At 44.0% G+C, this 22,721-nt stretch overlaps 1 protein-coding gene and 1 long non-coding RNA gene across 11 annotated transcripts in view; one reads left to right on the top strand and one right to left on the bottom strand.

The window, feature by feature from the left end:
- The window catches only part of LOC138179205 (uncharacterized), a 183,023-nt gene extending 169,173 nt beyond the window's left edge, over positions 1-13,850 (bottom strand). For 7 of the 8 annotated variants that reach the window (XR_011172953.1, XR_011172954.1, XR_011172958.1 and 4 more), the window contains exon 1: positions 12,533-13,850. This is a non-coding gene — a long non-coding RNA (uncharacterized LOC138179205). The remainder of the gene's footprint in view (positions 1-12,532) is intronic. The other variant, XR_011172955.1, reaches the window with a different exon arrangement.
- Positions 13,851-13,859: 9 nt separating this feature from the next.
- The window catches only part of LOC138179200 (protein embryonic gonad), a 112,688-nt gene continuing 103,826 nt past the window's right edge, over positions 13,860-22,721 (top strand). For all 3 annotated transcript variants that reach the window (XM_069111751.1, XM_069111749.1, XM_069111750.1), the window contains exon 1: positions 13,860-14,055. In XM_069111751.1, coding sequence (XP_068967852.1) covers positions 14,047-14,055 — 9 coding nt within the window. In that variant the 5' untranslated portion in view covers positions 13,860-14,046. The remainder of the gene's footprint in view (positions 14,056-22,721) is intronic.

Raw genomic sequence — 22,721 nt, 5'->3', positions numbered from 1 at the left:
ATTAAGTAGATGATTAAGCTATTAAGTTGAGGTAAACGCGATGATATCGAGAAACGCAGTGTTTTGTCAAAACGGAAAAAACGCGTCCATGTAACAGATGCTTTGTAAGAGGTCGTTGTATAAATCGGAAACGTAAAAGTAATTTTCATCGTTTAAATGGAAATAGTTTTTTACGACATACTCGAAATGTCCAAACTTCGTAAAATTGTATAATTTAAGTGGAGGGAGAAATAGCTCTTGAGAATATTTTTATACCGGAGATGAAAAAGTTTACAGAACGGTAAAATAGAATCATGGAAACAAATGGATTTCGCGTGTAATTAATCGAATAAAGCAATAACGAGATAAAGCGCGAATTGGTTTCGTATTCACGAGAAACCATTATTTTCCAACCGACTCGATAATAGTAACGGGAAATTGATTTTCTCTGTTTGCCTTGCCATATCCCTACCGGAATCAATTTATCCAAATCAGAAAAGTCGATCACAGTAGCTACACGTCAATTAATCCCGCGCTACATCGTGGCGCAAAAGCGAGGCATCGTTTGACCGTAGGGTTAAATCTCCGACGGCGACCTTTCGCTACGATCGCCAAGGAAGCCCCGGTCATCTTTCACCTATAAGACACGGTTGGCGCGAGCGCAATGTTCATCTTTCTTCCCTTTTCCTACTCCGGTACTCGTCTTTCCCCCTTGATTTACGATCGCCGACCAATGGCCAAGGCGAAAGTCACCGCGAAAAATACGCTGCCGAGGTGCGTAACCGTGCCGGTGGCGTCCACCACTTGCGATTTTCTTATCTCTAGCGAACGAACCGCGAAGCGAGTACCGCGGCGATCTTCTTCTTACCGCGGCAACGTAAGTAGCCGCGGCGTGCCGTAGGCCTTGCCGCCTCAAAATTACCGGCACGCCGCTATGAAAATGATAATTTACTGTGACGGGCCTCGGGCCTGTGTATCTGGTTCACGCGAGAACTTCGCTACTGTCTTTTCATGCTCGTGCCACGAGCTACAGGCTGTTCCATAGATTAGTAGACGAGGATGATAGTTATTTCTTGCGAACGAGACCTCTAAGATGCTGAGCTGGCTTCCTCCGAAGCTTGAGAAATGAACGTAAAAAGTGGATGATGTGGTGAAAAGTTTTGGTAGAAAGTTTCTTATATGAAATTTTATGACACGAGGTTTCTTACGAATATTAGAATGTTTGAAATTAAGGTAAAAGCTATACAAAATTTGCAAGTTATTTGTAAGAACGTTGTTAGAGCTTCTACGAGATCCTACGTATCTTCGACAAGGTTTTTAAGAGCGAAAAGAACACGAGTGAAAGATTTTAAAGAAAGGACTTTTACGAAGATCGGTATCTTTGAAATTACATTGAAAAGTGTAAAAAAGATTCGCGAGTTGTTTCTATCGATCTCCAGAGTTTTTACGCCGATAAGTCTTTCAAAGAGAAAGTAGGAAGGCGAAACGAAATTAACGCAAGATAATCCGTCAAACGTACGCACATTTGCATTCACGATTTCCCATCGACGATATCCAAGCAAACGCTAATTAATAACAAACATTTATCCACGAGCGTGCCGATTACTCTGGCCGATAAGCCAGCGAGCCGGTTCCCACACAGAGAGCGTTCGTTAGAGAGCCGACCGTCTCAGAAACGTAATCATTACCGTTGTTATTATCGTTATCGTCATTATTATACCATGAATAACTAAAACGTGCGGGCGAATCGGCAAAGTCATTCTCGCCCTCATCTGGCCGGAGCGGAAGAGAGGAGGCAGCGGCGGACAAGGAACCGTGGAGACTTACGGCCACGGCTCGAAGAAGGATGAAGAAGAAGCAGGGGCCTCTGCGAGGCCTTCGCGCCTACGTTTTCACTCGTCCCATCTCCCTCTGACATCTTACGTTCGCTCCTTCTATGCGGTCTCTATATACGCGGGCGCGCACACAGCCCGAGTATTCGCCAATTAAGCTCTATTGAAGCGGTCAGGCACCGCAAGGTGGCCTCACGCCGGAGACCTGGCCGTTAAATCCAGATTAAGAGCGGCGCATGACACGTTGAATCCGTGGCTCGTCGATCCAGAAACATTTAATTTAGACGTTACCGCCTGTTGCCAGGAGGAGATATCTCTTTATTCACGGTACGTACAGGCCGCGCTCGAGCCGTGGCCAAGCCCAGGGGCGGATTAAAACGTCCTCTCTTATACGCCGGGAATTTATTATGAGCGATTCTTTTTTCCATCTCCACCGTACCAAGATCTTTCGCTCTCCGAAGGCGATCTATGAGATCCAACCTTTCCGTTGCCTCGTGTTATTTCGCGGAAACCAAGATTACGTTATATCGATGCGTCGGCTACGAATACAGCTCCTCCGAGATTTTATCGCTAGTTTGCCAGGCTATCGTTCCACGTTAGTCATCGAGGCTACCAGAAAGATTATGCGCTGGCTGTCGCTATGGATCTTTCTACGTTTCACGATCATTCCAATCTTATAGCAATTCTAACCAGAGAGAGAGAGAGAGAGAGAGAGAGAGAGAGAGATGCTCCATGCTCTTAGAAATAAGCTTCACGTGGCTGAAAGTATAGAGGAACGCGGCTGGATCGATACAAAGAAGGCCGAGACCGAGGCAAAGGGCGAAGAAAGTGGTTCGCGGTCGTTAGAAGATTACGATCCTCGACTGAGTAAAGGAGAACCTCTCCGAGACATCGCCTCCTCCACCCACTTGTCCCTTTCGATGTGTTTATTCAATGATAACAAATTACCGAACGAATCTGTGCAGTCATACTCTATAATTGCGACTACCGTGGTGGCTGCACGGCTGTCCGGTTCGCTCGTCGATGAATCGTTCCGGGAGGTTAGGATCCGCGAGAAAGTCGAAGGTGAAAAAGCTCCGGCAATAACAGGGACTACGGCATAGAACGACGCGTGTAAGAGAGTCAAAGGAACGCTAAAGAGTATGTCTCGCGCTCGAAAGTATTCATCCTATTTCTATCGTGGCGGTGATTATATTGCCTCCGTGTCCTTTTTTTTTTTTTACCATTGGCGAGATGTGTCGTGTCGGCATCCTAACGTGGAATTATTCTGCGTCGAAGGCCGTTAACCTTTAACAGTAGAAAGAACCTGCACGCGGTGTGAAATATCGCGTGGACGCATAGACCCGATACGATTAACATCTTCGACGTAATTGGCGAACGCCAACGATCGCGACAACGCGATAAGTACAAAAGGATTTTTGCGAGATTATATGCGCGCTAAGGGTGCAGACCGATACATCCAACTTATACTAGAAATCTTTTCTTTTCGTATTTAGAATGGTAGAAAAATAATAAAATTACCGATATAACTTATTCGATCGCTATTTCGTCCCGTGAGACCCCTTTTTAGAAAGTTGCTCGATCGAGCCTGCCGTAATATACCTAAAAATAGATATGTACAAAGCGCGTTTTCGATCGACGATTTACGCGTATCGAAACAGGCGGAAAAATTGTAATTATAATGTTCGAGAATAAATCTACTACTGTTCCTCGAGTACTTTGTTCTTGGAGCTAGAGCTTTGAACAAAACCTTGAACATCCCGATATTATATGAAGCAAGAATGCTTTCTTCCCCCGTGTCATCGGTATCCCTGGGCTCAGATGCCGTCAAACGTCAATCAAAAGAGCACGGAGCCACGAAGTTACCATAAAGTATGAGCGTGTAGGAGGTGACGCTAGAAAAATCGATAGGGAGGCGCGAAAGTGTAACGCTGACGGCGGCGCGTACGTTCGCGTTCCAGACTGGGACGCAGACTGGCGGCTCCACGAGCCGGCAAACTCTCACGGCCTCTGAACTCGTACTCGTCATAACTGCAAATGGAATGAATACCTGCCTAGCCGCCTATAGTGGTAGCCACGAGTGGCCATTGCCGGTGGATGGTTACTGGCATTTACGGCACTAACCCACTGAATGCAAGCTCTAAGATTGACTCGAGATATTAAGCGCGCCGTGTGTACGAGCGTACCAACACATCATAAACGAACACACGAAGAACACACAAATGTACGTAGGGATATACGTAAAGAGAAATACAAAGAACACACGCGTACGCAGAGGGATGTACGTAAAGAGAGATGCGAGACGAGGATATACCTGTCTGACCGCGTACGACGGTAGGTGGAAACGCAGTCCCCGAAGCAACGAATTACCGGATGACCCGTCGACGACGAAGACAACGAAGCCGACGGGGACAATGATCGCGCGCCTACGTGCGCGCGTCTACGTGTACGCGGCCACGAAGATCAGGGAAGCAAGGTGCGAAGGTGGCATCGACTCGAGCACCTGCTACCGTCATTATCATCAAGCCAAGCCAGTTCAGAAAACACGGGGAGCAAGGAGACGAGATTCGAGTCTAATTCCTGCCGTAGGCTGTGCAATCCGCTCTCGTTGCTGCTTGCGTCCACAGGACCGCGAGCATGCAGGCCCCGGCCTTTAACCGATTTACCGTGCCACTCTGCTTGCCACGACCATTACCGTGGCGTGACCGCGACCAGTCGCCCCGCGGCCCAAGGATTTGTCCAGAGACTTCCGGTAGCCTCCTGCGCGATCGCAACGATGAAGCAGTTATTTCACAGAATTGATGAAGAAAAAGCGTGTCTATAACGAGGTAAGATTTGTCCATATTTTTGTGACAAATCAAATTTTTATTGCGTGTAACAGAGAGATTCTCGAGAGGAACGTATACATTTCGATTATTCCTGATAGAGTCGATGCAATATTAAAAATAGAGGAACGCGATTAGAAAAATAAACATATACATTGGTCATTGAGCAATGTACTTTACTACTAACTATACTATTAAAGGGATTCTTTCCAGCATTGCGCTATATAGACATTTAAAAAACTCTTGAGAACTCGATCGATTTTAAAGATATTTAATATTACGCCCGATTCTTACATACGTATAGATAAAGATTAGGGGGAAATTATAAACTTAACGTGCCACTTTGGAAAGTCGAATCTCTATGGGTTGCCGGTTTACGAGGAGCATAATTCTGCTCGGTGAAGGAACGCGGCTTCGTTTAGGATCTCTCGGTCCTTTCGGATGGCCGATGAAATTCGAAGTTGTAGATACGAGAACGGAAGTAAATCAAACAGGGCCCACGTTGATTCGTTTGCATCGATAACGATCCTCGTAGGGAGCATAAACTCTTAGCCATGGAAAGTCGAGCCTCTAGGTTTCCCAGTTTATGAGAAATATATATTTCCACAGAGCAAACAACGTGCTGCGGGGAAGAATGAACGGCCGAGAGAAAGGTATGGCTCGATGCAATCGTATATTAGGCGTCCCGCGGTGGTTCGACGATGCGAGGAAACGAGACCTCACCACGGGCAGAGCATTATCGCGCGAGCAACGCGAGAATCGCGAGAATTCGAGCGGAGAGAGAATTACGAGGCGCGGACGGCTAAGAGAAATCCTTGGTGTACAGCGTGAACGTTTCTTTCGAGCAAGAAAACGGCGCAAGATCGATCGATCGATGTATCAGAGACTCGATCGGATTCAAATTATTCCACAAACTCGCCTCAGGCATCCGATGGATCGATTTCAATCCATTGATTGTGGATCTTTAGCAAGAGTATCGATGGCTCTATTAGGAAATCAGATAGGTAATTTATATGCTCTGTTAATTGTTTCGACATTTGATCTAATTTTAATCGTGAAAAAGTAGCGTGAAAATTAAACGAAAGTAGTAAATTCCAGATTTATAAAGACACGTTGTTACGTAAATTGTTTCTTAAGATGTAGCAACGAAGCTGTAGTAATTCTAGTTTCGACTGTTCGAGGAATATATTTGATGCGATTGCGCGTACATATACCTATTAAAGTGAAAAATATAAGAAAGATTTGACGTATCATCGAAGGTGTTTAAATTTGAAGCTATGAAATGTGATCAAATATTGTAATAGGGAAATTCATATTTCAGGGGTATTGTCGAAAATTTCCCAAGAAATCCCCACTGTATTTCAGCGAAGCTTCGAGCCTCCATAGAGAGATGGCACTGGCTGCACTGCTCGAGAGAACTCAAAGACCCTTAGCTCCATCCCCTCGTGAGTGCCAGTTGCTGCCAGAAATGAAGATTCTTCGAGTAACCTAGTGTCTTTAAATGCTCTCAAAATCAAACAGAGATCCCAATTGCGCTCGTAAATCCATTTCCTATGTCAAATTTAAACCACACACGCGATATATTATCTGCATTCGTTTATTTGAATAGACGAGGTCTTATCAACCACCGATATATGACAAGCTGAAACTGTCATAGAAAATTCATTGGTAATATCACTGTAGAAGTGAAAAATCCAAACCCCATTGCCAATTTATCGATAACCCAATTCTTCTACTCCAACGTGGCAGTATTTTAACAAAATCTTGGAAAGCTACGCAAGTGACCACCTATGTGAAACAGCTGGCATGCGCGAAGCAGCTATCGGCTCGTAAAATAGGGAAGAAGCTCGCGTGCATAAAGAACACGGAAGGAAGAGATAGAGGCGAGCGCGAGAGCGAAGGTGGAAGATAACCGTCGGGAGTGCGTGGACCCGTAGGAACGTACCACCCAGCGAAAAATTAATAAATCCTGCTCTTAAACAAACAAACTCCACCCACCCGCGGATCGGATAAGGGGCCGGCTATTGATTTATTAATTTAGAGCTGCCCATTCTAAGACCACGGCCCGGGAACAGACCGAGGGAATATACTCGCTCGCGCGTCTGCGCTCTCGTGCTCCTTCGTAGCGCTTCAGGACCCGAAGTTAAGGGATCCGCTATCCGACGTGGTATCGGTAATTATAGCCCTGAACGCGGGCGCGCGTCGGTTACGTTCATTACTGAATTATCGGCTCTGCTCGGCAAACAATGTACCCCTTTCAACCCTGCCTTCCCCTTCAGCCTTCATCCTACACCCCCTTCTATCTATTCCTTCTCCTTGTCTAACCTGAACCCAACAGATCCCGAGTGTCCGTTCCTCTCCTTCGTTTTTCCCCCCTTCGTCCTCGCTCGACCTCTTCCAATATCTCCTCTCCTTGCTCTCGGAGAGAGAGAAAGAGAGAGAGAGAGAGAGGGAGAGGGAGAGGGAGAGAGAGAGGGAGAGAGAGAGAGACCGGGTGCTATCTGATGGGCCACAGGCTGAACTACGACCGGGCCCTTTTTCTCTTTAGCCCTTTCTTTCTTCTTCTTTCTATCCGTTCTTTCAACCGAGCTTTCAGCGCTCCACGTCGCCGGTTATCTCGCCAAATTCCGTGACTCTTCTCTCTTCGTCGCAAATAGTTTACAAAATTATTCAGCGATCGAGCACGACGATCTTGGTGTGGTTTAGGATCGTCACAAAGTATGAAAATGGTGTTTTATATGATGAAAAAATGATCAATCACGTTGGAATAGCACGATGAAGACGTTCTGTTTTCAGACTAATCCGGAAATTCTGGATAGAAATACGTTTGTGGTAGAGTAGAAATGAATCTCGAGAGTGTCCGTGAGACGAAATGATTAATGGCATTATCCTTCGCCGCGGATTTCGCGTAACACGAGATCAACAAAATGAGACGATGCGAGAACGTGATTCCATTATGCAGCTTCCCGTGGATGGCTTGCCAGCATTTCTGTCCCGCTTCCGATACGCTGAAATTTAATAAATTCGACGTTTCTCGAAACCTCGTTACGGATACGAATTTTACATTCGCCACGGTGTTATTAAGTGTGAATCGACCTTAATACCTAGGTGCACCGTATGACTATACGAGAAGACGTGAACCCGAGGATGCGGCATGCACCTTTGCTTCGTCATCCATGATGAGGAACGCAAGAACGCGCATTACCCACGGATCGCCGCGGCTTTTCTGGTCCACCGTGCGACCACTTCGACCACCACCATTGACCGCTGCCTACGTCCTCCATAGCGAAACATTGGCCGTTTATTCTGCGGCCGACTTCCTTACTTGCCGCTCTGACGTCATTCTTTTTGTCAACGACGTGCACTTTCGTATCAAATTTATATCGATACGGGGGTTTGATATCGTCCGAATTAATTCATGAAAAAATGCGTACAGGATGCTATTTCCACGAAATCGACATACTTCGCTAACATGTTTATTTGGAAGATTCTCTGGAACAAAGAAACCGTTCAATTTATCGAGATATGAATTTTTCGCGATCGACTGAATGTTTTATTTTTTCTCTTTTCTTTCTTGTTTTACGAATCCTTTTTCTAGAAAATTTTACGAAAAAGAGGGTTAAATAAATTATTATACAAGGGCAAGTAGCTTAACCTACTTACGATGAATCGAATCAGAACGCGTAGATACGTACGATAATTCTTGCTCGGAATAACATGGAGAACACACAGGGAATAAGTTTGTAAATCTTATTCCATATAATATATCGATTGCGAAAGAAAACAGAGAAAAAACGAACTGTACGTGAAAGCTAAAAGTACGAGTTCTTATGCTACGAACCTACCATGGGGATAAAAAAAGAAAAAAAATGAATCCAATAACGAAACACGCTCTTTTCAACGCCAACATCCACCCATCCGATTGAATCTTTATCTTCTCCAAGCATCGAGCCCCATGAATTGTAAATCGAACCTATCATCGTTCTTCCGAATGTAAATCCGGCCGACTCGATAAGTGCTCGGAGTCGTGAGAGGTAAGCAGGTGTCGATGATTCACGAGAAGCTCGCTGCAAGGCTGTAGGGTTGCGATTTTCTGGCTACTTCGAGCCAACGCCTTCTAGAACAACTTTTGCTCGTAGGTCACGGTAGAGAAGAGTTTCTACGAAACCATAGTGGATATGGACCGAAGCGTTTCCGCTGACACGAGGTTTATAGTTCCAGACCAAGGTTTGTGGTCTCGGAAAGGTAGCGACCGAAAAAGAGAATGTTACACACGCAAGGGGGGTTCGTGGCAAAATGTAGCAGTCTACGAACGCAACGCTAGGTATAAATATGCAGCTCGGCCGCTTCCAAGTTGCGTCGGTGGATAATTTATGCCGCGGTGGTTTCGCGCCGCCCAGCTCGCCCTAAAAATTATTTATTTGATTGAACACCGCTTCGGGGAAGGCTATTCTCAGCTAACCCGAATGATCGTCCGCGAGAGAAAGAGCTCGCACGGTTTCGTGACGCAGAAGGGGATGCATAGGTGACGCTTAGGTGTCCGACGTAAGCTTTGTTGCATACATTAGTCGTTCGAATGGTAAATTACGTGTGAAATTTGAGAAATGATGATTGCCAATTCTTTTAAGTCAGCACGATGCTTAAACCTACCCGTAATAACAATCTATGCCGGAGAATGGTTAGAGTGTAACGCAAACTCGAATTAAAATTCGGAGGTAATATTCAGTTACACGATCCATCCTCCAATCCCATCAATTAACACGGAGAGACAGCGAACCAGCGTTACGGAGACACAAAGTCAGACCGTCTCTCGGTATCTTCAGCATCGCTGGCACCGACACGATGCATTGTAACGAACGATACTAATCTGGTATAATTAGGTACACCTGCGAGGCTGTTGCAAACAATGTCGAAAGTGCGAGCTTCACGCATGAATCACATGATTCCGACCGATGCCTTCGAGGTCGAGTTACGTTAATCACGAGCCAGAGATCGATGCAGATGCGCGCGTGCGTGATATACCTGCTATCATTGCCTAGCCAGTGCCCGGCAAAACGAAAATAAACGAAGGGAAAAACAAAAAGAAAGGAAGAAAACCTGATTGCGAACCAGTCAACCTATAACTTTCTACCTTACGACCCATTAGCTTCCCACACTTGAGTCATACGCGTCCCGGTCGAACAATGCCAAGCATTGTCTCGCCGCGACTATAATTCGTAATTAGCCTTCTGATTAATTATCGATTTATCGGCCAATTATTATAATTATCTTGGGACTGCGCCTCGCGGATCTCGTGCACTAGAGTATCCCGGTTTTATCTGATAGACTGAAAGGTCTCTTCCCCTTTCGTTCTACAACCAAGACGAAGCTTATATAACCATCCACGCGAGAGCTTCTTTCGCGGATAAACGTTACTTACATACTAGGTCCGCTTGACCCCAGCGAGGGTCCGAGCAAACGAGAGCCTTCACCACGCTATCTATATCGTGATTTTACGACGCACCAGGAAACCCTGGTAAATTGGCACAATTACCCTCTCGCGTGGACCTCCTCGATATCTTACTCGGAAAGACGCGCGTGCACGCGAATCCAGCTCGCGCGGTTCCACACGTGGCTTGGTTCGCGACTAACGCATCGGGTTACAAGGGAAATAATTCATCGAGCTAATATACCGAGATAAATTACGTAGGATGATAATCGATGTCTACGCCTGTGTCATCCGAAGTAATAAATGCACCGCTCAAAGATCTACGATCCTCGGTGGTTTATCGAACTAAGCGTACGTAGCCGGAGAGACGAGTTTCTTATCCTCTTCGTTTCCTATGCCGATCTCTCTCTAGCCCCGCGAAATCTCGTCGATTCGCGGAACCTTCGTCGTAGATCGAACCGAGTCAAAAATCATCGACTCGCGAGGCGAACGTTTAATGACGCCGTCCTTTTCTCGGTATTCCGCGAGTTTCGAGCGCATCGAGACCGAGGACGGCTGGATGCGAGCTGAACGGTCGAGCGGAGGAGTGGTCGATCTCAGATACGAGAGTCGACCTAACTTTATTGTATTTAATTAATTACTCCGTCCGATACCCGATCCTGCAATTTGTACCTTCCCATGCCTCCTCGCGTCCCTGCACCGTACCTCTTCGGTCTTCGTCGCCGCCTCCGCTAAGAACGCGACCTCCGCAATCACTTTTTCTTCGTTCATAATCAGGAATAATCGACGTCACACTAGCAGGATATGTGTCAACGTAAGTATATCTTATTTTACGAACAAACTTTGGACTTTGGTACATAGGAGAAGCGAGTTTCCTCCGAATAGAACGATTCTTTGATTTCTTTCAATTTTCCTTAAATATCTCTTTAGACAGAGATATTAATCTCTATGGGAATTTAATCTCTTGAAAGATTTTCCAATTTAAACCCTTACCTCTGTATCGACCGAATCTCCCAAAATACGAGAAAGATCGAATTCTTCGAGCAACCTTAAAATGCACGTCTACGAGGATGAATCGTCAATAAAATAGACAAAGGAGTGGAGAACTATCTTGCAAGCCGTCAGGATGACATCGTAAATTACACGAAACTCGGTGTCCACGGTATAAGGAATAAACAGCGTACATCGGCGAGTCGCGTAGCATAAATCAGAGTTAGAGAGAGCTGATCCTACGCATACCGAGTTGCCAAGGATGATCCGTACGCGTGTAAGGTGGTGTCACAACATCGGTAATGCCACTATAATGCTAATTTACTGTTTATACCGAATGAAACCACCCTTTTCATTTTCACATACCTCCCTTGTGTCGCGTCGATCGTCGTTCTGGTATTAACGCTGGCTCCTCCTAAAGAAGCTTCACCTTGACCCTAAGCTCGATGAGACTCACGCAGAAATATAGGTATGGATAGCGGGCGAACAACGTTCAAGAAGGCTAAGCTGTAACCTTGTCTTGTAAATGTCCTCATTTTTCCTGATTTTGGAGCACGAGAATCTTCTTAACCGCGAGTTTTAATTTGTGAACGAGAACCTATCTTTTTTTGCTACGTATATGTGCGTGTACATGGAAACTGGATGCATATAGAGAAGCTACCCCGAGAGATATTGTGCGGTTGATGTATTATTGCATGGTAAGATCAGGGTTGTGTTTCATAACAAGATGAAGTACCGCAGGCATGGAAAGTAATAGGGTAGAATTTATGTTCGCACATTACTGACGATGCGTTGCACGTGTAACCTACTTCCAACACACACGTAGCTTTTGTTGCCCCCCGGTGGATTTAGTTTCCCCAGTCGCTTTTGACTTATTTGCTTTTAATTTGGCATTCGAACGATCGTAAACGAAATATTACAGAACTTGGTTATAGCGCATTGAATAATTCTTGTGTTATATAGGTACATCGTTAACACGCTGACTGCCGTGAGGGACATCGATTACTATATATGTATGTAGTTTGCGTGATAATGTTAGAACTAATTGAATTATTCGAGTGAAATAAGCAACTGTTATTCATCAAACCTCCAATGCTTTTTATCATAAGGTAATAATATAAATTTTCCAAAAAATATTGAAGCAATTTTATCGTTTAATGACATAATTATCAAAAAAACTAATACGCGAGTCTTCTTTCTCTCTCGTATCGTAATTAATAAAATATATATAATATAACAACTTTGATCCTTTTACGATATAATTACATTTTTTTGCACTTCTAACACCAGGTACAAAAGATATGTACTTTTATACGCGTATATATTAATAATTTCAGTAATAAATTTTAAAACATTTACAATGTGACAAATTCGTACAGCAGTTAACGTGTTAAGGTTATTTTCTAAGACCAATTCCAAAAAAGTATAACCAATAAAAACAATAATGCAGACAATTAAGCTTGAAATATACGACTCACCTCGTAGTCGGATATACATATCTTGACCATTGTGAATCTGGAACTCAGCACACCGCCCACCACGTTCTCCGGCTATTGGCTCAAATTTAGAGTTCTTCATCCTTTCAGAGATTCCTTCGTCGGTGTTCCATTCTTCGGTAGGCGCAGCACCCTCAAGTGGCACCAGAAGTGGAGGTCGAACGAGAGTTTCCAGCACGGTTCAACACGCGGATAAACATTCATCCATCCCAAGGTAGGTCGGCTAAAAAGGCGTTACACTATTGAACCACCAACGAGTGCACTTGTAACGCGACGTTTGCAAGTCACTTCGTGACCGAGTCGTGAGAAACACAAATATGGTCGCCGCGACCGATGTTCGCGATTAAAAAATTCGTTTTATCCATTGTTTCTTACACGATCACAATTATTGTTAGGTATTTTGTTCATTTACGAGATCACAAGGTCAAGCGATATCAAGCTATTGTTACACTGGATACACGTTTTGACGAACTGTTGTGCATGGATATGAATGATGTGCACATGTATTCATAAGGACAATCAAATATTAGTATACAGTATCACGAAAGTATTCAAACACTTGCAGAGATCTTTTACGGATATATTATATGCATGTGTTACACGAAAGAAGAATTTGGGAAATTTGTAGAATTGTGTGAACGAAATTGTATTTTTACATTGAGTGAAAAGCGATAGGTTAGGTAGGTTAGCTTCTATCAAATTAGAAGTAGAATCGTTTAAAGGATTTGCACTTATAATATATGAATTTTGTCAAAATATACCAAACAAACAAGAAATCCCCCCTGCATATCCAGATTAGTTTCAAATTTGACCAAACAACCACGATATTCGTGTCTCATTACGGTGAGAATGAAAATTCAAAACGTTTTTCGTAACACGAAAATTCTCTATAGTAAGTGATCAAGTACTTGTGTAAGCCAATGTATACTCGTATGAGAATATCTACTTACATTGCATACATTTCGTTGTTTAGACTTCTTATTCGTTGACACTGTCAGTCGTCAGAACACGTGTCCACTGTAACCGTAACTTTAATATTAATATCACGTCACACACGATGCGAAAAACCCGAATAATACGATAAAATAACACGTTAATATTCGCGTAATGTTCAGTCAACGGTACGACATATTACACTGAATATACCATTATCCGAAACTGCGCAGTATAAATTTATAGATCGTCGTGCGCATAGGCATACATAGCGAACTAAATCTCGCGAGATTCATTGTTGTGTTGACAGTTTCGGTGCTCGTGCGTGTTGCTTGGTTCGAATACGAAATATGTTACGACGTATATTCAAATACATTTTCAATGAAGTACGAAAGAAATATAATTGTTCATAATTACATGCGTGAATGTGAATCGTGTTTCGTCGCAAAGGAAAGCACTACAACAAACGAACCGAGCGTTTGGACGAAATGTAATAAACGCAGCCAGCGGCAAAACCGGCGTAATTATGCTGTAACTCGATCGATTTTTGTATCCTGAGGAATATGTCGAAGGTAAGATATGTTGTTTATAACGAAAGACACGTTCAATTAATGTACATTTCTTAACGATATACAAATACTTTACTGCATGATTTCCTTCCTGTTGCAATCACTTTCTTTTTCCCTTACATTGCAATATGATGTTATGTATTTCTGAAATGTCACATGATAAAAACTATGGTTACAATGGATAAGTGTTTTGATAAACACGTTAAGAAAATCAAATATGTATATACATATAAAGATTCGTAAGAATGTACGCATTTCGATATAAGATATTCAATTTGTAAATACACTCGCACGTTGTAACCATAGCCTAATTTTTTATTTATCACGACCATGACGTTGCTTGTTTTGCGGCGCCACATGCGTACCGACAAACAATATGGCGCGTTATTTTAAATTGAATCCGCTGCTATTAAATTGAGTAACTACGTAATTATGTAACTCTTCCGAGTTCCTTCTACTGAAAACGATACTTAATACATAATTCTCTAGAAATCACGTTACTTTAACCTATACTAATATGATTTTTCTATAAAATAACTCAAACACTCCAAACTAATGCTATAGTATTTATATAGTTTTCAATTTATGAAATTACGATCTATTTAAAAAATGAAACCTATCGCTATCTCATTCGTACGAAAACCGAACATAAACTAATTTAAATTCCATCCAACGCAAATACCACCTCGATATCTCATAAATTGCTCAGTCGAAAAAAGATAGCTCCATCCTGCACCAGATTATGCGAAACGAGGTTCGATGATCGTCGAAGCGCAATATCGATTCGGTCGATTATAGGAAGATCCTTTAATTACCGCGAGTTCGATCCACAATATCAAATTGTGAAACTGACTTCTCGTTAATCCGAGCTCGAGATACACGGAATGATTGGCCGTCTCCTCTTTCTGCTGGCGCAACGAACGAGAAGGACGCAGCACGAAAGCAGAATAAAACGAGAGACGGAGGGGAAAGGACGGGAGAAAAGCGTGGAACCTGGCTCCGGGATATTAACATTATAAATCGTGCAGGCCGGCGACACGCCCGGGGCGGAGTCGATCGTATCGACTCGATGCCCTCCTCCGGGCTCGATATCGATTACACTCCCGTGATTGGCAGGATTCGTAACACGCCAGGGGGATCTCGTGGCGCGACCGATCGATCGTCGATCACGCGTATCCTCCGATAAACGCTCGGATCGCGCGCTTCTATCCCGTTTGACGGACGTGAAATCGCGGAATTCCGTGCGACCAATGTGCACGCGAGAGGAGCTTGAATCAGCAGGAATCGCGGATAGATATCGACGTCGATATTGTCCACGTATAGGAAATGAACTTGGTGGAATTCGCCACCGCTTCGAGAGATTATATTCGACTGGTGTTCAATCGCGGTTAGAACCACCTACTTGTATATTCTTTAATATTTGTTTTGGTACATATACTTCGATAGACCATTGTAAATGTGTGCTAATTAGTTAGGTTAGTTTTGAATACCTTTATACTTTTGCTTTTAATTTTCTTTTGACGTAAAATTAGTAAATTACAGGATACTTAATATCGTAATTAGACTTTCTAGTGTATTTCGTATAGCAATTATGTTCGAATTTACTATCTAATTGACAAATAAACGTTAAAGATTTTTATTTTTAAATTACTTATATATATGTTCCTCTAAAAAATAAAGCGATACAATGTCAAGACTTTCACCAGCACGCAATTTGTAAACTTTACCAATGATTCGATAAGACATCGTAACACAACTACACAGGGATCGAGTACAGTTTCGAAATTCGAGTCAAAGGGGGTATAGTATATAGTACAAGTACCGGCGGAGTCTTTTATTCGCCTCACGGGCAGTGAATCTTGCATTGACGGCGACAACAACGGCGTATGTTGACCAAATTGAAGTATTCAAAGGAGTGGGAACGCTGCACTCCGGCGGGCTGTCGATGTACAGTAAACGATCATATTATGGGACGCGGCGCGATCAACGTCAAGGAAATTTATTGGGAAGTCGCGAAAAAAAGTCTTATCGGCACCGAGCTGGCTCCGCCGCCTTTCACCATATTTATTGACACTAAAGGTGAAAACTCGTCACTCCGTTGACGACAGCCGTTGTTGTGCGTCCACGATGGAACCCGTTCGAAGCGGCACGAAAGGGATTCGCCTGGACGAGGCGAGTGAAATTGTTCGTCCCGCACCTCCCAACGGGATTCATCCGCGGTCTCGAGCCAGGCGTCAATAATCTTGACGTTAACTGTCGAAATGTCATTGATGCCACGCGGAATTCTCGTCGTTCCTCGTTCATAGGGCGATTTTACGGCCGCTTGAAAGCATCGAGCACCGTTCCTCATCTTAGTCCGCTTGTATCGCGGCTACGCGTGTCTTTGTCGCCTTTGAATTCGAATTTTGCAACAGTATTATGATTAGAATCTAAGAAAAAAGACTTGAGCGACGGATACAACTTTGGCGGAAGATAATTGCTATAAATAGGGATGATACAAGTGGAATAGTGTTATTTCGGTCATTTCAGCTTCGATATTTTGAACAATTCAACGTCGAAGTCTGCTAATCTAGAATAATCAAATTTGTCGTATATTATAAAACATTATATATTTCGAACGTAATCGTTCTGGTTGACTTTGGTCGATGCAATTCTTTGGAAGGACGTACGAATTTGTTGGTACACGTTGGTACAAGCACGAACGTTAGCTGTTTTCAAGATCGATTTTACGATGCACGGAAACCGGGCGTGAAAAAGTCTTGCGAGTTTCGTATTCCCTTTGCTCGTCCTTCTTCGCGTTAACTGCTGTGGCACGCCAGAGTACGGACCAACTTTGCGGTCGTGATCGTTCGGTTCTTCCGAACAATGGGCAGCCAGTGTTCACGGGACTGTGTCAAAGTGCCCTTTTATTGGGCCGTATTTTACCTCTTCGTATTCGAGAACGCACGCGTAACGACGCCAGACGATTCACGACGGACGCTGTCGATCGCAACGATCGATGTGCTCGTGTCTGCCTCTTAGATATTACTTTTTTTTATTACACCGATGGAAATTATCCTAAGAAACCATTCCCATAAGAAGCTTCGTTCTTTGATTTGTCTTCGTAATTGAAAAATTTCAATTAAAATCTCATTTATCTTTACCGTTTGCGCGAACAAATTAATCCTCGGTTTGAAATGTGCGCATCTGTAGCTGAGCCTCTATTATATTCGAACCGTGATTGATCGTGATTTCAGTCACACGAATACGTGTTTTTATAACGAATATACGCAATCATTTGTTTCGTGGAGAAAATTGGGATTCAGGCGAAAAGGTCTCTCGATTGACAGAACCCTCGGGACGAAGAATTCCGCGGGAAGAAGTCGACCGCACGAGAACGAAGCGTATGAGAACGCGAGTGTGGGCACGTCGCGTCGCGTCATAACTCCCCGGGCATTGTAAATCACGGTGGACGCCTCGTGCACCCATAGAAATGGTTATATTCGGCCATAACAGCTCGTACCCACCGCGACGACGACCAGGCTATATTTTAATAGTAACGATAAATTACTTACGCGGAGAGAATCGCGTCCCAGTACTGGCGGCGATGAAACTCTCACGCGGAGAGGGCGCGATCTTCTTATCGGGCATCTTCAAACCCCTTCGTTCTCTCTAATTACAGATATAATCTTATTGCAGCGTTACTTAAATCGCATTGCCATCTTTGATACTTTTTCTTTGAAAACAAGAACGTATACCTACGCAATGGCACACGATTGTATTTGGACACTTGCTATAGAAGACTTTTACTTTTACGTACACATACGTTGTGCGCGTTATACAAATCATTTTGAAACACCGCTGTCGGTAAAATTTGAAACCAATCTGAAATGGTGGAACGAAGTCAATCGTAACAGTGACTCGTAATATACCAGTTTGATTACTACGTGTAAAATTTAAGGTTGAATTTCGCGTATTATATAGAAGCTTAATCCTATAGACGGTTACACTCCATTTAGGTTCCCATGAACTTTTATCGCAAATTGTTTAAGGTAATCTAGCATTTTTGTAGACATTAGATTTACCAGTAACTCGCAGCGAGCATACAAAATTATCAATTTACCACGTGTAGTCGCCACAGACGTACCTTTCACTCAACTTGACAATACCCATTCACGCGACTATTTTTGCCAAGATAACTCCCGTTCGAGCGGAGAAATGCCTACAAATTGCCACATCGATTTATTGCTAAAGAGCCATTTTTCAGGGGAGAATGGTTAGTTTTCAAGAAAGATGGAAATTTCGCTTAATGCCAACGATGTAACGCGTCAGATCTTTCTCAAAGGGGCAACGGGTGTTTAATTGTCAGGGATCCTCGAGCGGTGGATAACATTTTCGACGCCCACAGGAACGTGATGTTCCAGAAAACGCAAACTCACCAGAACGAACACTAATCACTCGTTTATCTGGCCGCAACGAACTGCAGGATTCTCGCTTTTAGATATCGCCTGGATGGTGGGAAGCCGAAGTAATATTACGAATCCCTAGCTCGTAAGATTAATGTTCGCCTCGCGTCGCTGTTCATTAATACCGCGACCAGTCGCACGCGTATGTTTAGGATTACACCTTGATAACAGAATGGATTCCGTCGTGACATTGTGTTCGCACGATCATCGTCGGCTCCGGACACGACGCGCGTATTGCTCGCGTGGAATTAATGAAATTCCATCGTCCAGCACAATTTATGTTACGCCGAGTACTATCCGTATCGTGCTTTTAGAAGCAAGGACACGTGGGTGGAAGATGGAGAGATAAAATCGTGAACTGTAACACACACGCCTGATTCTATCCAATTTTATCAGGCTAAGTGCAATGTGGTGGTATTGATTATCGATCTAGTTATCGTAATATCTTTAACAACGGTTTCCTTCGAGAAAAAGTTTTCCGAATTTTAAAGATATCAAAATTTGTAGAGTCAGATTTCTCAGAAAAAAGAGCAAAAATTACTGAGAGTTATTTGTATGATTTTTATGGTTCGCGTAGTGATAGAAAGGAGTTTCTCCAAGGTAGTCTCGCTTCTTTACATTTTTCCTACAACAATTGTTCTTTTTTATAACACAGTTGTATATAGCTTTTACGACGATGAGCTCATGCGTAAGTACACGTGTCAATCAGACGAATCTACATGCACAGATAAAATTGCAAATGTAATTTTAAAAGTGAAAACGTATCGTAGATCATACGGTTGGGAAATATAAACTTTAAAAATTTCGAAGATTAAATTCGTAAAGACTCTAGTTTACTTGCTCTAGTTTTGATTGTCCTTCGATAACTGGGTGCCTCTTAACTCGAGGAAAGGGCAACTTGCGCAAGCTAACTACTCGCGAGCCCATCGCCCACGCGGCGTGCAAGGTGGTCCGGCACTTGAGATCTTCGGGTCTCGGTCTCCGGACACTTTTATGCCCCCGACGACGAGCGACGACGACATCGCCGAGCACCTTCCACACGGCGTGGGCGAGTCATGGGAACCTGCAGTCCGTCGTAGCCTGCCCTCTCTCCTTGTTTTCTGACCGACCATTTGTACAACGTTAGTACGTGGTCCGGCGTAACGTCCACTTCATTATATATTCACTCTCTTCACTATTGTATTTTAATTGATACCAGTCGAGCCCGGCAAAAGGGTAGCGTTCGTGGCGAGCTTGGAAATCTGAGAGTTGTTTCGAATCGTTTGTTTCCAATTTGGATAATTTATGGGGAGGAAAAGCTTCGATGCTTCAGGGAAGGAAACTGGAACGCCGAACGGCAATTCTTCTTTCGTACACACAACCTGTACTGTTTCAATAGAGCGAAAATCACGCGAGAAGAACGTAAATCCAATTCTACTAAGCTAGTAATTTCAATGATTTTTAACAAGTTTGCAACGATTCTTCGGATTTATCTAATTTACTGTAAGAGTCGTAACGCTTATGAACAGAGGTGTATCCGTTCCCCCGTATTCTAGGAATAATAAAAAGAATCTCAAAGAACCACTTAACCTACATCCATCGCACATGATACCAAAAATATCATCAAACGTCACGAATCCCCGAAAAGAATGTCCCCGTCATCATGTTCTCGTAACAGTATCAGGTGTTTCCACACCGTCCAATCTTCGCCCAAATTCTCCTCAATTTCCGACAGGCTGTTACCAAACACAGAAAACAGGGACCGTTTCCTCTCGAATTCGGAAACTATTTTCAATCTTCTCGGATTAAGGCAGGGAATCGCGGTCAATTTTCGATCGTGGGACACGTGGCCGCTACATCGAGCGATTTACCGTGCTGGAATGCGGCGCAAGGTGGTACGCGATAGAGAAAGAGGAGAAGCTGGCAACTTGTGCGAGGCGAGAGAAGAGAAGCTCCGTGACTCGTACTCGACGTTCCTACATACCCATCTCGTCGTCTCTTCTCTCGTCCATGACGATGCCCCCCTCTGTCCACCCCGTTGGTTCGTTCTCCTCTCTTTCGCGCATGGTTCGTCCTTCTCGATCCACGTACGTGTTGGTAAGGCCCTGTGAGAGCTGTATGTAATACCGGCGAGGCCCCGAGAGCGTATAAAACGCGTCTTTGTGCGCGCTCGGGCCAGCTGTTTGTCTAACACCTCGTACCTGCCTGAGGTCAGTGGCGATTCTGTTACGAGTCCCCGGGAACGCCGTTCGATTCACGGGCCGAGGTCAACGTTCCACGTTGCTGCTAGATCGACGGTTCTCCTGAAACGTCCGTTCGGACAACGGCTGGTCACCGTATACCTTGGTGTCGTGGTTTCTTCGAGCCAGTTATGATTTATGTTTATTCGGGGACCGGTATTTCACGAACTCTGGGATTGCGCAGATTCGCTTGGCAGGTTCCTCTTAATACCAACTGTCTAGTATAGATTAGGTCTTAATGAGCTAAAGCTAAATATAACAGCTCGTCGAAATACGAATTCTTCTCGCATCAGCGTGATTAATTGTCCAGAAGACGCTGCTGTCTGTATTAGAATAGATTTCATCTGGTTCTCTTTAATTGGCAAGCTATAACCGAACACCGGTGTCTCGTCGGAACAACAAAATCAACGTTAATTCACTTTCCCGCTGCGCGACCTAGCAACTCGTCCAAAATTCCAATCAGCGATCTTCTAACAGTAAGCAAGAAGTCCCGCGACTCATACAATATTTAACAACAGGCGCAAAACGACGCGTTCTCTGAGACGTCGTAGCCCATATTCGATGCGTCCGTGTGAGCACGAGCCGGCCCACTGTTCATCCCGACGAGACTGACTCGTTGAAAGAACCTGGTACAGCAAAGGGGACTCTGTCCAACGTAAAGGACGCGACACACAGAGGCAATAACTCGGTCGTGATCTTCTGGCGCGCGTAGAGAACGGAAAAAGTCGGTCGCCGGTAATAAATACATCGCGGAACGGGGTAAGTTCGGGGGAGCATTGATATTCGCGTGGTTTCTTTCCCGGGCGCCGCTAATAACTTATCCGGTAGACGGTGGCCAGGTTCTTGCGCGTCTATCGGGCGTCTCCAGCTCTCGGTGGAGATACTCGTCCCCCGACTCGAGGCTCGTCGGGGGCGAGTGATGTTTTCTGGCGCGGCTAGCAGCGCTCTGTGTGGTCCTCGTGTCAAAATGTGTCAAAACTCGAGTTCGCGGTCTCGGCGTCGCCGACAAAAAGCGGTTCGACGGCCCTACAAATTAACGGGCCGTCCTGGTGAGGGCACAGCCTCGAAGTAGAAAGGAACGACGCTGCTTGAGAAAAGCTACAGGATCCACGCCATCGCTCGACCAACGAATGTACTCTTGCTTCGTGATGGAAACGTAAATTATGCTTCGGTTTGATGGAACACGATGGTCGTGCGTACAGTGATTTTAAGACTAGGATGCGGATCATTTTATTAGTCGGTTTAATGCGTATCTCGTGGATTTGAATTTTACTAGTTTAATACAAAGAATCGTAATACGAGCCTCTTAGAAGCCAAGCCGATCGCAAATCCACTTTTTGCCAGTTTCTCGAAATTAATATTAAGAGTATCAACGCGTTTTCTACGTAAATTATATGATTATCTAATAGAGATCTTACAAATTACCTGACTGATAGGTTAAACGAACAGGGACTAATCTCCTTCTCTACTTTTTTTTTTTTTTTTAATCAATTTATCTACGAAACCTATCAGATGTTTGTAACAAATATTTATAACAAAACGTATACGTATATCGTAAGCGATTTCAATTTGCCCCAAGTGTTGAAACGTGCTCGACACGCAGGATACAATTTTTCTAATGTCGTTAAATAGATATTCGTTTAGAGTAAACTCGACAGAGGAATTCTACGAAGAGACGAGACATCTATTCCCAACGTTCACGATGAAATACTGCGCTGTTCTGTGAAATGTTACTCCATGTTTCCCCTGTAATTATCGCAAGTGTTAAAACGATCGTTAGGCAGCGCGGCCGCGATGTCCAAGAGGATACGTCTGTTCAACCTTTAGAATGCCATCGCTGCTCACACGAATGCAACACAAACGTATTTTCAGTTGAATGAAACGATTCGCCGAGGGAATTGCTCAACGAGATAGCTTGATCGACACCGGATTTATCGACGTTGCGCTCTCTTTACGAACGATTGCGACGATCGACCTTAACACCGTTGGAATTTCGCGACGACCT

The sequence above is a fragment of the Bombus flavifrons genome, chromosome 4 (genome assembly GCF_040668555.2).
Source record: "Bombus flavifrons isolate JBK064 chromosome 4, iyBomFlav1_principal, whole genome shotgun sequence".
In the NCBI taxonomy this organism is placed as follows: domain Eukaryota; kingdom Metazoa; phylum Arthropoda; class Insecta; order Hymenoptera; family Apidae; genus Bombus; species Bombus flavifrons.
The sequence above is the reverse complement of the archived record's forward strand: the minus strand, read 5'-3'. Positions and strand labels throughout refer to the sequence as shown.